The 17,935-nt window shown below is 52.1% G+C and overlaps 1 protein-coding gene across 1 annotated transcript; it reads right to left on the reverse strand.

Annotated features, from left to right (window-relative positions):
* Positions 1-904: 904 nt before the first annotated feature.
* Positions 905-10,967, reverse strand: RELA (RELA proto-oncogene, NF-kB subunit). Its single transcript, XM_039470964.2, has 11 exons — positions 10,834-10,967; positions 10,188-10,214; positions 9,942-10,093; positions 9,693-9,841; positions 8,109-8,200; positions 7,654-7,785; positions 6,731-6,835; positions 6,302-6,514; positions 3,285-3,365; positions 3,119-3,193; positions 905-2,313 (listed from the first exon to the last, which is right to left on the reverse strand). Exons 1-11 carry the CDS (start codon positions 10,838-10,840, stop codon positions 1,691-1,693), a joined length of 1,656 nt encoding a protein of 551 aa, XP_039326898.1. The 5' UTR covers positions 10,841-10,967; the 3' UTR covers positions 905-1,690.
* Positions 10,968-17,935: the final 6,968 nt, after the last annotated feature.

Consider the following 17,935-nt stretch of genomic DNA (forward strand, 5'->3'; position numbering starts at 1 on the left):
GCCGGAGTCCCGGGGAAGGCTCCAATTCCCCGACGCTGTCCGCCTGTCGTCCCGCAGGCACCGCCCGTTGGAGCCTGCACCCAGGGCCTCTTGTGTTCCCAGGAGACTCGCTGACTTTTGGGACGCATCCCGCTGAGATAACTCCCTATCCTGTGCCATCGCCCTCCCGCGACGGTGCGAAGCCCAGGGCAAGACGCCGTCTGCCTCAGCGGGGATTTACCCCAGCCGCCGGACCCGGACCCGGCCTCCGGTCGCGGAGGGCTCCTTGTGCGCATGCGCACATGAGAAGGCGGCCCAAGCCGGCCACCGCTTTTTGCTGCTGCGCGTGCGCTAAGCCAAAGCGGAAGTTTGTCCAGCTGTAGGCCTGTGGGCTGCGGCTGGACCTTTGTTTTGGCTTCCTGAGGCTGTGGATTGAAGATTTCATCGTCCCTCCCAGAACCTAGTATGAAAGCATCGGTGGGGCTGGGTGGATCTTTACCTGGCACCACACATTCCCCAAGAGAAGCACACACTCCCTGGACCACCCAAAGAATTCATTGCAAATTTCCTGGCCCCATCAAATCTTTCCAACATCGTTGTTTCCTCTGACGCTGGCTGGTTCCTCTGCGAGATCCACTCTCATCATCTAAGACCTGAAGCTAATGAAGCCTCTTCGAAGACTCCTGAAACTGCTCGATCCCTACGGCCAGCGGGCCCCTACTAGGCTCTCAATGTGCTAGGACTCCTGCCTTAGCTGCCTGTTTTCATCCACTGGACGGTAACTCGGGGTTTCCAAGGGCATTCTCAGACTGCCAGAGGACAGTGCACACATTTACCCAGTTCTCTACCACCAGCATCCAGCCTGATGTGACTAGCAAAGTGTGTGCTCAGTGTTTGTTGAAAAAAAAAAAAGCAAATCTCTAGCTAGCCTGGCAACAGATTTATTAGTTCAGAGTAGAAAGAGCAAGAGTCCACGTGCTTTGATTCTTCGGTAAAAACTATACCTCCTGACTGGAGAACTGCCAGCCTGCTCTCCCTGATTCTCTTAACAACTTGCCCTACTATTAAGGCACTTGAGAAGAGGGGGAGCAGGGAAGTCCCAGACCCAACCCCCTCTGGATCCTAGAGAGAGGAATCGCTGTTCCACTATTTTCCTTCAGCCACGATTGAGCAAAGAGCGAGCTGGCAGAGACCCCTATAGGGCAGGAAGGCCAGCCCTTCAAATGCTGGTGCTAGGTACAGGGACGACAATGCCAGTGCGATAGAGGGACTGGAAACTGGGGTGTTATTTTGATCATGATGTAATGAATCTATGATGGAAAACACTTGATAAGGCTTTGTGGGCTCAAAGGCCTTAGCTCCAGCCTACTCCTCTCTCTAGGAGAGTACTAGAAGCTGGAGGATGGGGGTGGGGGACCCCAGAGTTCCCTACAGAGAAGGGAGCTGACCATTAGGATAGGGGAAGAGTTTGAGTTCCCCCAGCTCCCCACTTTCCAGAGAAGTTAATGCTTCTGCTTAAGCACCTCCAAAGAGAGAGAGAGAGAGAGAGATACAGATATTGCCAATAAGATAAAATGTGCCTCCCCTACCTCCAAGGAAGACGTCACTAGTTGCAGGCAGTTGGAGCATACCCCACCAGAATCCGTAAGTGCTTTGGGAGCGCTTCAATCCCCTGCAACACAGTGCTCTGGGAAGGGCAGGCGTCACCCCCTTAGGAGCTGATCTGACTCAGCAGGGCTGAGAAGTCCATGTCCGCAATGGAGGAGAAGTCTTCATCCCCTGAAAGGAGGCCGTTAGGGAGCCCTGGGGCCCCCAGTGGAGCAGGAGCTGGGTCAGGGGGCCTCTGGGCCCCTGTCACTAGGCGAGTTATAGCCTCAGGGTACTCCATCAGCATGGGCTCAGTTGTGTGTGGGGCCACAGGTAGGCTCTGGTTCATCAGCTGCTGAAACTCCGAGTTGTCGACGGATGCCAGGTCTGTGAACACAGCTGGGTCTGTGCTGTTGCCAAGCAAGGCCCCCAGGTCTTCATCATCAAACTGCAGCTGCAGCAGGGCCTCTGACAGTGTTCCCTCCCCAGCCTGCGTGGGCTTGGGGGCAGGTGGGGCCATAGCCTGAGGAGGGCCTGGGGCCAGGACTGGGACCGGGGCTGGGGCCTGGGCCAGAGCTGATACCATGGGTGGGGCAGGGGCAGGGGCTGGAGCCTGAGGCAGGACTTGGGGAGGGGCTGGGGCCAAGGCTGAGGCCTGGCTTATCTGCTCAGAAGGAAACACCATGGTGGGAAACTCATCATAGTTGATGGTGCTCAGGGATGACGTAAAGGGATAGGGCTGAGGGGCTGGAAGAAAGAGACAGAGAGGCAAGGGTCAGAGAAAGTCCCAGAGATCCAACCCGTCCTCTACACTCCAGCCCCTCTTGATGGTGCTTAGGCTCAATCTCTCTAGGGAGTCACTGCCAACACCCTTCCCTCCTTCCTCTTACCCAATATGACCCCGCCTGTAGGGTCCAGTTCTAGTCACACCTCCATCCTGGAGTCCTCCCTGACTATTTAAGCCCATGAAGCTCTCCCAGCCTTTTAGAGGAAGGGACTCTTTGAGAGATAAGCTGGCCTCCTCAGTTTACAGCTGAAAAACTAAGTCCCAAGAGGCAACAAGCCCATGGAGCACGAAGTGAGTAGCGGCTTTAAGTGAACAGTTTGTCAGTCTTTTTGGAGCCCCACACCAGCATATACATCTTGCTAATTTAGAGGTGATTTTTCCCACTCATTCAACTGAGAGATGAGAGCAGAGATTCTGCATTTTTAACTTCTGAATCCCAAGATATCCAATATAGGATTTAACTGGCACCGTGGTTCCCAGGCTTCAGTGTGCATTAGCATCCCAAGAAGTTGCTGGTTCCTGCGCCATCCTCCCAAAGCCGCTGATTCAGTAGGTGTGTAATGGGGCCCAGGAATCTGGATCTCCACTGCTTCTCAGGTGACTCTGACCCCACCCCCTGAGAAACATAGGCCCAAAGGAGAGCTGGCTTCAGGCATCTGCTGCTCAGGTCAGTTCTTCTGCTCATCTCCCTTCCAGAAGGCATTTCAGCCACGGGCTGAACCGAGCTGAACCTGTCGCTCCAGTGGGACAAATGGAAATCCTTACCTGGCTTGGGGATGGAAGCCGAGCTGCGCGAAGGCACAGCAATGCGCCGGGGTGGAGGCCGGGGATCGGTGGGTCCTGTAGGGCAAGAGCTGGGTCAGTTCTCAGCCTTGGGGCGTCCCCTTCCTGCCCCCTGCCTTCCTCTCTGGCCTTCCCGGTCCCCTCTCACCGCTGAAAGGACTCTTCTTCATGATACTCTTGAAGGTCTCATATGTCCTTTTGCGTTTCTCCTCAATCCGGTGGCGATCATCTGGGAAAGTAAGGGAGAGAAGGGGGCACCCTCACTTCAGGTGGGCACCAGTGCTCTCAAAGGCCCCTGAGGAAGGCAAGGAGCCAGGCTTTCCCAACACCCATTCTCCCAACCTTCTCTGACAGTGAGAAGGGATGTGTGACACTCAGCAGTTCTGAGAATCCCACAGCTTTTGGAAAAGGCCTCTGTTGGCTGAATCTGCCCCTCTAAGACCACATGGTGAGGCCAAGTAGAGGGGCCATGCTCTGGGGAAAGAGGAGCCCTGGGGGGTACCAGCTTCCAGCTCATGCCTTCCTGCATTGCTCATGTCGTGGCTTACTGCCAGCCTCCAGCCAGGCCTGGCGACAGTTTCTTGGCATTCTGAGGTAGTTGAGGCACAACTTATGACTTTAGCAGAGACTCTTATTTTTATCTCTAATGGTTTGATAATTTACTTGGAGCTTTCTGAACTGTTTTTCTTCTCTTTTTTTTTGAGACAGAGTCTTGCTCTATCACCCAGGCTGGACTGCAGTGGTGCAATCTTGGCCCACTGCAACCTATGCCTCCCAGGTTTAAGCAGGTCTCTGGCTCAGCCTCTTAAGTAGCTGGGATTATAGGTGCATGCCACCATGCCCAGCTAATTTTTGTATTTTTAGTAGAGATGGGGTTTCACCATCTTGGCCAGGCTGATCTTGAACTCCTGACCTCATGATCCATCCTTCTCAGCCTCCCAAAGTGCTGGCTACCATGCCCGGCCTCAGAACTGTTTTTCTGAGTACCGTGGTACTTCAGTAGCACCAAAGCACCTCAATTCCATTAATTCAAAGACAACTTCATCATCCCTCAAAAACTGAGTTCTTTCTCCTATATTCCCTGACCATCCATCTGCCCTGTCACCAAAGCTAGAAACCTTGGAATGACTATCTTCTTTTCTCACTCCCCACCACTAACTTGACACATATTTATCAAGCACCTACTATGTGCCAGCTTCCCTTCTAGACACTGGGGATGTGGCCATGAGTAAGCACAGAAGTCTGCTCCCAAAAAGTTGGCATGCTAGTGAAAGAGTGATAGGGACACAACCATGTCTACAAACCAGAAAATCTCAAGTGATGGTGCTCCAGGGAAGACACAGTGATATAACAATACCAGAGTGAGGTGAGTACAGCCTAATTTAGAGGTGGTCAGGGAAGGACTGGCGTGAGCCACTTGCATGAAAACCTTGGGTCAGGGCTGGGTGCAGTGGTTCACGCCAGTAATCCCAGCACTTTGGGAGGCCAAGGCGGGCAGATCCCTTTAGATTGGGAGTTTGAGACCAGCCTGACCAACATGGAGAAACCCCATCTCCACTAAAAATACAAAATTAGCCAGGCGTGGTGGTGCATGCCTGTAGTCCCAGCCACTCGGAGGCTGAGGCAGGAGAATTACTTGAACACTGGAGGTGGAGGTTGTGGTGAGCCAAGATCACGCCACTGCACTCCAGCCTGGGCGACAAGAGCTAAACTCCAACTCAAAAAACAGAAAAACAGCAACAGAAAAGCTTGGGCCAGGCATTCCAAGCAGAGGCAACAGCAAGACGTAGGTCCTGAGGTGAGACTGAGTTTGGGCCATAAGATGCAAAACAGGCTGGGTACAGTGGCTGACACCTGTAATCCCAACACTTTGGGAGGCCGAAGTAGGCAGATCACCTGAGGTCAGGAGTTTGAGACCAGCCTGCACAACATGGTGAAACCCTGTCTCTACTAAAAATACAAAATCTAGCCAGGCGTGGTGGTGCATGCCTGTAATTCCAGCTACTTGGGAGGCTGAGGCAGGACGATCGCTTGAACCCGGGAAGCAGAGGCTGCAGTGAGCCGGGATGGTGCCATTTCACTCCAGCCTGGGGTGACAAGAGTGAATCTCTGTCTCAAAAAAAAAAAAAAAAAGAAATGACACAAAATAGCTGAAGGGTAACTGAGGGCAGCGGTGGAAATGTGATCTTGGTTCACGAGACATCTTCTCTTCCTGGACTACAGCTGACATCTTCCAGAATGGCCTCCCTGCTTTGAGTCTCTCCATCTCTAATCCTCTACAAGTGGCCTCCTGAGTCAACTTCCAGATCTGCTCCTGTCACCTCTCTGCTTAGAAACCTTCAATGGCACCCCACTGCCTTCAGGTTGAAACCCTGGATGAGGCCTTCAGCTTAACCAGGCCCTCCTCTGTCTGGGCCTGCTACTGCTCAACATCAGCTCAAATCACAAAGATGCCCCTGAGTAGGCTGTGCAGCTGCCAACACCCCTTCCCTTCCAGGTGCTGGGTCACATGCCTGGAGAATGCACTTCTGCGTCTTTCTGCAGCTTCAATGCCAGCTCCTCCACGCAGCAGTCTCCAGCTCCCCGGAGGCCACCGTGCTCCCATGGCTCTCTGTGCATACCTCCATTTCACATGTCATTCTGTGACTTATGGATCTGTTTTGCACATCTGTCTTCCTCAAGTGACTAAGATTCTGAAGGGCAGGGAGTATGTCTTATTCGTTTTTTGTATTCTCAATACCTGGCACAGGCCCTGGTACCAAATGGGTACTCAAACCTCGACCAAAATGTGGCTGGGCTGTATGGCAGTGACAAGACAATCACTGTGGTAAAAGGACCCTTGAAGCCAGATGGCCTGGGTCCCAACGCTGACTCTGCTACTCACTAGCTACGTGAAGCCAGGCAAGTTGGACACCATCTCCTACCTCAAAAGGCTCATGAGATTAAAATCAGGTAATCCTGGAATAGGGGCAGATGTGTAGTACTAGCTCAGTGTCTGAGGTAACATTATTATTAAATGAGGCAAGAAATGGATTCCAATTACCATATAAATCCCAAGCTCTGACTCCGGCTTCCGGCTCTCAACTACAACCCCAGACATGCAGTCTTGGCCTCTCCCATGGGACACAGCCCAGCTGCCCTGCTGATGCCACCTCAGCTGTGTACCTGTATCTGGCAGGTACTGGAATTCCATGGGCTCGCTGAGCTCCCGGTCGGAAGGCCGCCGCAGCTGCATGGACACACGCACGGGAGCCTGCAGGCCGGGGTCTGCGTAGGGAGGGGTCCGGAACACAATGGCCACTTGGCGGTGCACGTCAGCTTGCGAAAACGAGCCTCGGGCCTCCCAGCCTGGCCCCGTGAAATACACCTCAATGTCCTCTGCGGGAGATGAGGTGACAGTGTGGTCAGTATGTCACGCACTGTACAGTCCCCCCTCAACTTCGAATGCTCGTCTCCTGAGATACATTGCCCTCAGGCCCACCTGAGGCCCCCAGGCACAGGAGGAAGTATCCAAAGCCAGTTTCCTGACACTCCCCATCTCTACTCAGCTTCACCCCTTGCTCCCAAGAGCCCACCCTGCCTCCTGATGTATACCTTTCTGCACCTTGTCACACAACAGGAAGATCTCATCCCCACCGAGGCAGCTGCCAGAGTTGCGGTTCACTCGGCAGATCTTGAGCTCTGCAGTGTTAGGAGCACCTGAGGCGGCGGGAACAAGGAAGGCCAACCTGAGCCACCAGGGGTCCCTGGGGTGGCCTGCAGGAGATGCAACTTTTCTGCCCAGCCCAGAGTCAAGGTTGCCCAGAGCTTGCCGAAGTCAGACCTTCTTACTGGCTCCGCACCCCAACCAATTCAGCCAGTATTTGCCTACTGTGTGCTCAACACTGATCTAAGCAAGGAGAATCCAACCGCGTACAAAACCTAACCTCTCTGCTCTTCTGGAGCTTATAATCCAGTGGGTGCCAATCTGCTCACACTCTTTCTCCCTCTGACCCAAGTTAATCTTTAAGACCAGTCCATACCCACCTTGGTTGGCAATGAGCCCTTCCCTCCTGACCCCCAGTTTATCCTGGTTTCCCATCCTTGGGGCTCCAGAACTGTTTTATTTCCATTCATCCTGCTGTTTACTTAATTAAAGACTGTAGTTGATCAGTCAGCCCAGTTCATCTGTGGGCTTCCGTCACTGAATCACATTCTCGAACACTATCTTGTTCCTGGGACTTCATTTCCTAGAGTCATTATCGCAGCTGTGGGCACACCACCTTCTCATCACGATACTGAAAATATCCATTTCCCATCAGACTCACTCCAGGCTGGAGCTATACCTGAAGGACAGCTCTGGACCTTCTTTGCCCTCTCTCCCCAGCCAGCAAAGAGCTGGGCACAGAAAAGAGGATGGATATGCAAGATGATTGAATGAAGCCAGAGCACCTCTTACAGGCCACACTCAACACAACCCCATTCCTCCTTATCCAGACCCACCCCTCTCCCCTTCCTGTGGCTCCCTGGCCACTCACGGTTATCAAAGATGGGATGAGAGAGGACAGGCGGCAGGCGGAGGGGCCTGCCTGATGGATCCCGCACTGTCACCTGGAAGCAGAGCCGCACAGCGTTCAGGTCATAGTCCCCACGCTGCTCTTCTATGGGAACTGCCAGGAAAACAGGTGATCAGGAGAGCAAGGGAAGGGGGGTTGTAGGTGCTATCAGTGGGGACAGGGAGCTGTGCGCTGGGAGGGCTGTTGGTTCGTGTGTGAAACACAAGTCCTAGAGAAGGCAGCAGCCAGCACTGCCTCCACTGTGACCCTGAATATCACGTCCTCTCCTGGGCCTCAGTTGCCCAATGGTAAGGTGGGAGAGTACTCAAAGGGCAGCAAGATTCCATCTTGACTGTGTCTTGGCCAATGAGGGAGAGATACAGGAAAGGCGGGCTGGGGACGGTGACAGAGGATAGGGCAGGGAGGTTTGCCCTTACCTTGGAAGGGATTGTTGTTGGTCTGGATGCGCTGATTGATAGCCTGCTCCAGATCTCGCTTCTTCACACACTGGATTCCCAGGTTCTGGAAACTGAACACCCCCACTCATCTCTCTCTTGCAGAGCTGGGACCTTCCTGCCTTGCCCAGCCTGCTCCTTCCTCCCTTGCCCACCCCCAGATCATCGCTCCATACCTAACCCCTTCCAGTGGCTTCCGACTATGCTGCAATGAACCCTGTCCGTCTCCTCCGCTGACAGGCACCTGTGCGCCCCCACCCCTGCCAGCCTCCCTGTGGGCTGCCTGCTTACAACCACAGGGGCTTCCTTTCCCTTCTCTAACACAGGACACTCATTCCCACTTCAAGGTCTTTGAACTTAGTTTGGTCTGCCTGGAATGTTCTTTTGTCCTACTTCTCTCCTCCTTCTCACCATTCAAGTCGTAGCTGAGGGAGGCATTCCCTGACCTCCCAATCTAAACTCATCACACTAGCTCCCCTCAATCCCTGACCCCCCAATCTAAACTCATCACACTAGCTTCCCTCACTCCCTGACCCCAGGTTATCCTTTCATTCTATGACCTTGTTTTATTTTCAGCACTGAAATTATTACTCTCACAGTACCTTGTTTACTTATCTGTGTATTTATTTATATTTTATTTATTTATGTATTTTTAGACAGAGTCTCACTCTGTTGCCCAGACTGGAGTGCAATGGCTCAATCTTGGCTCACTGCAAACTCCGCCTCCCAGGTTCAAGCCAGTCTCCTGCCTCAGCTTCCCAAGTAGCTGGGATTACAGGTGTGCACCACCACACCCTGCTAATTTTTTGTATTTAGTAGAGCCAGGGTTTCACCATGTTGGTCAGGCTGGTCTTGAACTCCTGATCTCAGATGATCCACCGGTCTCAACCTCCCAAAGTGCTGAGATTACAGGCGTGAGCCTGGCTATTACTTGGGTGTCGCTCTGTCACTCAGTTTCAGTGCTGTGGCGTGATCACAGCTTGCCGTAGCAATGACCTCCTTGGTTCAGGTGATCCTCCCACCTCAGCCTCCCAAGTAGCTGGGACTATAGGAACATGACACTATACCTGGCTAATTTATTTTTTGTAGAGAAAGGGTCTCACTATGTTGCCTTAGCTAGTCTTGAACTCCTAAGCTCAACAGATCTTCCTGCCTTGGTCTCCCAAAGTGCTAGGATTATAGACATGAGCCACTATGCCTGGACTGTATATTTTTTTTACAGCCTGTCTCTGTCAACTGTAATGTCAACTCCAGGGGAGAGTATTGGTTCAATGGTTTTCTTTCTCAAACAAGAGACGTGACTCTGTGGGACTTGTCCTTCCAGCTACAGGGGTCAGGGATTCAGAAGTGATTAGGGACCCATCCCTATCCCCTAGAGCTCCTATCTGCTAGAGTAGAGGTACAAATGATAATTTCAAAACAAAGGGAGTTTACTTGCAGAACTGAGTCAGAGCAAGGAGTGAGAAATTCTGTCCTGTGTCCAGAAAGGAGTAACACTGTAGCGTCTACTTCACAGCCCGCCTCCTGTCCCCTCAGGCTGGGCCTCCTAGACTGCAGGGAGCTCACCTGTGGATGCAGCGGTCCGGGCAGAGCTCAGCCTCATAGAAGCCATCCCGGCAGTCTTTTCCTACAAGCTCATGGGGGTGAGGCCGGTGAGGAGGGTCCTTGGTGACCAGGGAGATGCGCACCGTCCCTGGCCCTGTGTAGCCATTGATCTGTCCAAAGTACAGAGAAGCCCAGACATCCAAACCTGACTCCCAAACAGAGGGCTAGGCTTCAGAGTCCCTACCCCCCACTTCCCGGCGCAGTGCTGACCTTGATGGTGGGGTGCGTCTTGGTGGTATCTGTGCTCCTCTCGCCTGGGATGCTGCCTGCGGAGCGCCCCTCGCATTTGTAGCGGAAGCGCATGCCCCGCTGCTTGGGCTGCTCGATGATCTCCACATAGGGGCCAGAGGCCTGGGCTGGCTCTGCCAGGGGACACCGCAGACCCATTAGGTGGCTGCCCCCGCTGCCCTACCCCAGGAAGCACTTCCCCGACCACCCACCTCGGGGGCCACTTACCTGCCGGGAAGATGAGGGGGAACAGTTCTGAAAGGGGAGGGAGATCAGGGTCAGCACACACCCACTGCCCATCCTCACCAGGGGGAATCTGCTCCCCACGGAGAAGCCAGGCTCCCTCCCAGGGGAACGGAGTCAGGACCTGTTCCCTAGAACCGGCGGTGAAACCAAAGGGTAGGGGGAAGGAACCAGAAACACCTGCTTCTTGAGAGAAAACGGGGTAAGGAATCCTTCCTCTCCCGAGGGCAACTGAATCAGGGCCTGTTGTACTTTCATAAGGAAAACTGGCGGAGGGCACGTCCCACCTCCGTCCAGAGAGGAAACTGAATCAGATGCGTTCTTCCCTAACAGGGAAACGAAGCCAGAGCTGCCCCCATGGACAGTGTGTGTGTGGGGGAAACTGAGTCAAGGCTCCCTCCGCTCCCCTACCCAGGGAGGATATTGAGTTAAGGCCCTCCCCTCCACTCAGAAGGGAAACTGAGTCAGACCCCTCCCCGCTTGCCCCGCCCCGCGCCACCATCCAGCAGGCAGGCCGCTCCCTGCGCAGCGCCCATCGGCGCAGGAAGGGGTGGAAAGCGGCGCAGGGGTTCCCGCCACAGCCCCGGCGGCCCCGGCGCGGCCACCCCGCGGGGTCAGAGGGCGACCTCACCGTCCATGGCCGGGGTCCCGGGGGCGGGGCCGGGGTCGCAGCTGGGCCCGCGGCGGGCGCTACAGCCTAGCCATTCGCCAGAGGCGGAAATGCGCCGCGCGCGCCCGCGGTCGCGTCACTACCAGGAATCCGGCTGCGCCTGCGCGCTGTACCGCCGCGGCCCGGCGCAGGGGCCGAGAGCAAGTGCGCGCCGCGCGGAAGACGAAGAGGCCGCGCGCACAGCCGCCGCCGGGGGCCGGGGCCAAGTGCGCGCCCCGCCGGGGACGAAGAGACTGGGGCGGCCGGCTGCTCGGCTAGTTCCCGAGTCCCGGCCCCACCTGGAGGGCGTGCCCGTCGATTACTCACTTTATTTTTAGGGGATTTCGGGGCCCCCTCCCGCCGATCGGCGGAGTTTGGTGATGTCACTCTGGGCTGGGTTTAGAGCTCAGCCAGGGCTGCTGGGCTGCGGCCACTCGCCCCGGGCAGGGAAAGGCCAGGCCTGGTCTTCTGCGCCCGCAAAGGCCGGTGGTTGAACTCTACGCGGGTTTCCTGATCACTAAAGGCGCCTTTCGTTGGTGACTGTCTCAGAAGCACGTTAAAATGTCCTAGCCACCCCAATCTAGATGCGGCTTTGTGAAAGGGGAGCGCCCGGACCTCCTCGCCTGACAGTGTTATCGACTAGCTCTGCAGAGCCTGCAGCCCGGATGGAACGACCGAGGCCCTCCCGCCGGCGAGCTGGCCGAGGGCTCGTCCCTCTCACTCGAAAGCGTCAGCTTAAGATGCAGCCGAACTGCCGGCCCTCAGCGACTGTGGGAGCAGGAGGAGCCCGGGGATAAACCCCGAAGCCTCGTCTCCGCAGCCTGGCGCTTGTCTCAGAAGGTCCAGGACTCCCAGGGGACACTTGAATCAGCAGAGTCAAGACGCCCCCGCCCACGCCTGCGTTTGCCCTGGACCTCCAGCCAGGGCTGACCACTAATTCTGTCATGTGACCCCCACAGTGCGGGTATCGCCCCCCCACCCCACAGTGCGGGTATCGCACCCCCACCCCGCGCCTCCTCCCCGAAGGAGGATGCTCCACTGCAGGGGGCGGAGTCTTCTCCAGATGGAGAAAGACTTTATTTTTTCTCTGAATTCGTCTTAAATTAGGAAATCATGTGGGAATTGGAAAAGATTGGAAATTCTGACTTGTTTCCCAGGCTCTGAAGAAACAGGAAGAGAAAAGTGAAAATGGAGTTAGCACCCCGCCCACTCATTTCAGTTTCTCCAGTGGCTGGCCCTGATTAGAAAAGTGTTTACTTTTGTTAGGGAGCGGGGGAGGCAGACTTCAGGTGGCAGAATGGATTAATCAAAATCTTTGGTTAATGACGTAAAATTATCATTGAATCTTGCATGGATCTTCTTCTTAAAATTCATGTATATTTATAACTTTTAAATTAATGCTATAAACACCCGTGTACCCACTGCAAAACTCAAGGGGCCACCACCGTCCAGAATTCTGTATTGTATTGTTTTTTTTTTTTTTTTTTTTTGAGATAGGGTCTAGCTCTGTCACCCAGGCTGGAGTGCAGTGGCACAATCTCGGCTCACTGCAGCCTCGACCTCTTAGGCTCAAGCAATCCTTTCACTTCAGCCTCCTGCACAGCTGGGACTACAGGAGCACACCACCACCACACCTGGCTAAGTTTTTGAATTTTTTGTACAGACATGGTTTCACCTTGTTGTCCAGGCTGGTCTTGAACTCCTGAGCTCAGCTATTCTCCCACCTTGGCCTCGCAAAGTGCTGAGCCAGAATTCTGTATTTTACTTATTTATTGATTATAACCAGAGATAGGTCTTGCTGTGTTGCCCAGGCCAGTTTCAAACTCCTGGGCTCAAGTGATCCTCCCACCTCAGCCTCCCAAAGTGCTGGGATTACAGGCATAAGCCACCACGCCTGGACCAGAATTCTGTAATTTTTTTTTTTTTTTTTTTTTTTTGAGACGGAGTTTCACTCTTGTTACCCAGGCTGGAGTGCAATGGCGCGATCTCGGCTCACCGCAACCTCCGCCTCCTGGGATCAGGCAATTCTCCTGCCTCAGCCTCCTGAGTAGCTGGGATTACAGGCACGTGCCACCATGCCCAGCTAATTTTTTGTATTTTTAGTAGAGACGGGGTTTCACCATGTTGACCAGGATGGTCTCGATCTTTCTACCTCGTGATCCACCCGCCTCGGCCTCCCAAAGTGCTGGGATTACAAGCTTGAGCCACCGCGCCCGGCCGTAGAATTCTGTATTTTAAAGAAAAAAACGTTACTCATCTCTGCATGCCTACGCAATATATCTTTTAGTTTTCCTTAGTTTTGAAGTTTTATGAGGAGAGCATCATATTATTTGTTATCCTTCATTACTTGCTTTTTTCACTTAACATATTACTATGATTCATCCATTTCATGGTTGATTCACCTTTTTTTTTTTGAGGCAGGGTCTCACTCTGTCCCCATGTTGGAGTGCTGTAGCATGTGACTCATTGCTCACTGCAGCCTCAAACTCCCAAGCTCAAGCAATTCCCCCACCTTAGCCTTTCAAGTAGCCAGGACTAACAGCATGCACCACCACACTCAGCTAATTATTATTATTTTTAAAATTTTTAGTAGACACAAGTTCTTTTTTTTTTTTTTTTTTTTTTTGAGACGGAGTTTCGCTCTTGTTACCCAGGCTGGAGTGCAATGGCGCGATCTCGGCTCACCGCAACCTCCGCCTCCTGGATTCAGGCAATTCTCCTGCCTCAGCCTCCTGAGTGGCTTGGATTACAGGCACGAGCCACCACGCCCAGCTAATTTTTTGTATTTTTAGTAGAGATGGGGTTTCACCATGTTGACCAGGATGGTCTCAATCTCTTGACCTCGTGATCCACCCGCCTCGGCCTCCCAAAGTGCTGGGATTACAGGATTGAGCCACCGCGCCCGGCCAGACACAAGTTCTTGCTGTGTTGCCCAGGCTGGACCTCTGAGCTCAGGTGGTCTTCCTATGTCAGCCCCCAAAGTGTCAGGACTAGGCAATAACCATCAAACCCAGCTGAGTTTTTAACAATCTTAATGAATGCATGGATTTAAATATATTAGCTGTGTTTTAATCAATTATAGTTATTCTATTTTGCGAAGGAGTTGGAGTCTCACTCTGTTGCCAGGCTGGAGTGCAGTGGTGTGATCCCGGCTCACTGCAACCTCTGCCTCCCGGATTCAAGCAATTCTCTTGCCTCAGCCTCCAGAGTAGCTGGGACTACAGGCGCAGCCACCACGCTCAGCTAATTTTTGTATTTTTAGTAGAAACAGGTTTTCACCACATTGGCCAGAATGGTCTTGATCTCTCTCTCTCTCTCTCTTTTTTTTTTTTTTAAGACGGGGTCTTGCTATGTTGCCCAGGCTGGAGTGCAGTGGCTACTCACAGGCACAATCCCACTACTGATCAGCATGGGAGTTTTGACCTGCTCCGTTTCGGATCTGGGTGGGTTCACCCCTCCTTAGGCAACCTGGTGGGCCCCGCTCCCGGAAGGTAACCATATTGATGCCGAACTTCATGTGGACACCTGATCGGCATAGCACACTACAGCCCAGAACTCCTGGGCTCAAGAGATCCTCCCACCTCAGCCTCCCGGGTAGCTGGGACTACAGGCACGCGCCACTGCACCCGGAGGTCTCCATATCTTGACCTCGTGATCTGCCCGCCGCAGCCTCCCAAAGTGCTGAGATTACAGGCTTGAGCCACTGCACCCGGCCAATTATAGTTATTCTTATTGAAATTCAAATTATTCATCTTTGGTCAGAGAGCAAGTTTATTTAGTCCTTTTGACACAATTCCAATCTATGAGTCTTGGTGGCTCATGCCTGTAATCTCAGCACTTTGGAAGGTTGAATGAGGAAGATTGAGGCCAGGAGTTTGAGACCAGCAGCCTGGTCAACATGGTGAGATCCCTATGTTTATTTAAAAAAAAAAAAAAAAAAAAAAGCAATTCCAGTAGCCTGTGATAGCTTCCTTGCTGTCTGGTATGAAAAGATGTTTCTTTTCTTTTTTCGTTTTGAGACCAAGTTTCACTCGTTGCCCAGGCTGGAGTGTAACAGTGTGATTTTGGTTCACTGCAACCTCCACCTCCCAGGTTCAAGTGATTCTCCTGCCTCAGCCTCCTAAGTATCTGGGATTACAGGGGTGTGCCACCACGCCCAGCTAATTTTTGTATTTTTAGTAGAGATGGGGTTTCACCATGTTGGCCAGGTTGGTCTCAAACTCCTGACCTCAGGTGATCCTTGGCCTCCCACAGTGCTGGGATTACACATGTGAGCCACTGCATCCAACCTGAAAAGATGTTTCTAGACTCATCTAGTAAATTTTCTGCCCCAGATCTGGAATCAGACAGCTTTCCAAGGAATCTTGATTTCTCTTAGTAGGAAATGATATTTAGAGATTACAGCTTGAGTGCTTTGGATACTTATTGCTACTGAGTCAGTCACTGTAGATGTTTTCAGTGAATAGTTAGTAATTTTTTAAAAAATGGGAGTCTTGCTCTGCTGCCCAGGCTGGATTGCAGTGGTGTAAACATAGCCCATTGCAGGAGTGAACTCCTAGGCTCAAGTGATTCTCCCTCCTCAGGTCCCCCAGTAGCTGGGACTACAGGTACACACCACCATGCTCAGCTAATTATTTATTTATTTATTTATTTACTTACTTATTTTTTAGATGTAGTCTCATTTTGTTGCCCAGGCTGAAGTGCAGTGGTGTGATCTTGGCTCACTACAATCTCTGCCTCTCAGGTTCAAGTGATTCCCCTCCTTCAGCCTCCTGAGTAGCTGAGATTACAGGCATGCACCATCATGCCTGGCTAATTTTTTTGTATTTTTAGTAGAGACAGGATTTTGCCATGTTGGCCAGGCTGGTCTCAAACTCCTGACCTTGTGATTCCCCCCACCTCAGCCTCCCAAAGTGCTGGGATTACAGGCGTGAGCCACCACGCCTGGTCAGTAATTTTTTATTTTTTAGTAGAAATGAGGTCTCACTATGTTGCCCTGGCTGGTCTTGGACTCCTGGGTTCTAGCACTCCTCTTGCCTCAGCCTCCCAAAGTGTTGGAATTACAGGTATGAGCCACTGTGCCTAGCCTAGTTCACAATTTTTAAAAAATATGAAATACATCAGGAGTTCACATTGATGTCTCCTACTGAAATTTAGAATTACAGATTTTAAGCTGGGCATGGTGGCGCATGCCTGTAATCCCAGCTACTCGGGAGGCTGAGGCAGGAGAATTGCCTGAACCCGGGAGGCGGAGGTTGTGGTGAGCCGAGATCACGCCATTGCACTCCAGCCTGGGTAACAAGAGCGAAACTCCATCTCAAAAAACAAAACAAAAAAAAGAATTACAGATTTTTTAAATTATTTATTTATTTATTTTTGAGACAGAGTCTCACTCTGTCCCCAGGCGCCAGGCTGGAGTGCAGCGGCACAATCTCGGCTCACTACAACCTCCACCTCCCAGGTTCAAGCAATTCTCCTGCCTCAGCCTCCGGAGTAGCTGAAACTAAAGGCATGCGTCACCACACCCAGCTAATTTTTGTATTTTTTAGTAGAGATGGGGTTTCACCATGTTGGCCAGGATGGTCTCTATCTCTTGACCTCGTGATCCACCTGCCTTGGCCTCCCAAAGTGCTGGAATTACAGGTATGAGCCACGGCACCCGGCCTATTATTTTTTTTTTTGTGAGATGGAGTCTTGCTCTGTTTCCTAGGCTGGAGTGAAATGGCGTGATCTTGGCTCACTGCAACCTCTGCCTCCTGGGTTCAAGCAGTTATCTGCCTCAGCCTCCTGAGTAGGTGGGATTACAGGTGCACACCACTGCGCCTGGCTAATTTTTATATTTTTAGTAGAGACAGGGCTTCACCATATTGGCCAGGCTGGTCTTGAACTCCTGACCTCATGATTCACCTGCCTCAGCTTCCAAAAGTGTTGAGATTACAAGCGTGAGCCACTGCATCTGGCTAGAATTACAGGGCTTTAAGTTAACCTCAGTCACTTTACATATTTTTCCCATGTCAAAAATCTCGATTCTCTTTTGAGGAAATAGAAAATTCCACTCTTAAATTAAGTTCATATGGAGTCTCAAGGGACTCAAATGGCCAAAACAATCTTAAAAAAGAGGAACAAAGGTGGAAGAGTGACACTTCCTGATTTCAAACTTGCTACAAAGCTATAGTAATCAAAACAGTGTGATACTAGCATAAAGACAGACATATAACCCACAGTACAGAATAGAGAGCCCATAAATATAAAACTTTTTCATGTAAGGCTGAATAATTTTCAACAGTGCCAAAACCATTCCATCGGGGAAAGGACAATTTTTTCAACAAACGGTTTTGGGAAAACTCGGTATCCATATGCAAAAGAATGATGTTGACCCTTAACCTAACACCATGTACAAAAGTTAACTCGAAATGGATCAAATGGCTGAACCTATGACTCACATCAGTAATCCCCACACTTTGGGAAGCCAAGGCGGGAAGATCACTTGAGCCCCGGAGTTTGAAACCAGCCTGGTCAACATAGCGAGATCCTATCTCTACAAAAGCAAAAAATGGCCAGGTGCGGTGGCTCACGCCTGTAATCCCAGCACTTTGGGAGGCCAAGGCGGGTGGATCACGAGGTCAAGAGATCGAGACCATCCTGGTCAACATGGTGAAACCCCGTCTCTACTAAAAATACAAAAAATTAGCTGGGCATGGTGGCACGTGCCTGTAATCCCAGCTACTCAGGAGGCAGAGGCAGGAGAATTGCCTGAACCCAGGAGGCGGAGGTTGCGGTGAGCCGAGATCGCGCCATTGCACTCCAGCCTGGGTAACAAGAGCAAAACTCCGTCTCCCAAAATAAATAAATAAATAAATAAGGCCAAAAAAAAAATGAGAAAAAGAAAAAAATTAGCTGGGCATGGTGGTGCGTGCCTGTAGTCCCAGCTACTCAGGAGGCCAAGGCAGAGGATTGCATGAGCCCAGGAGTTCAAGTTCCTGGCAGGGAGCCATGGTCATGCCACTGTATTCCAGCCGGAGCATCATTGTGACCCTGTCCCACCCCTCCCCCTTTTTTTAGAACTAAAAAGGGACAAATACCT

Source organism: Saimiri boliviensis, chromosome 6 (assembly GCF_048565385.1).
Source record: "Saimiri boliviensis isolate mSaiBol1 chromosome 6, mSaiBol1.pri, whole genome shotgun sequence".
NCBI classification, from domain to species: domain Eukaryota; kingdom Metazoa; phylum Chordata; class Mammalia; order Primates; family Cebidae; genus Saimiri; species Saimiri boliviensis.

Bases quoted from the DNA above. Each gene is read 5' to 3' on its own strand.
- RELA (XM_039470964.2), bottom strand. The intron at 10,094-10,187 runs GTAAGTGGCCCC...GTCCCCTGGCAG, and splicing joins CCCCCTCATCTTCCCGGCAG to AGCCAGCCCAGGCCTCTGGC. The intron at 8,201-9,692 runs GTGAGCTCCCTG...GGGGGTGTTCAG, and splicing joins CCGGACCGCTGCATCCACAG to TTTCCAGAACCTGGGAATCC.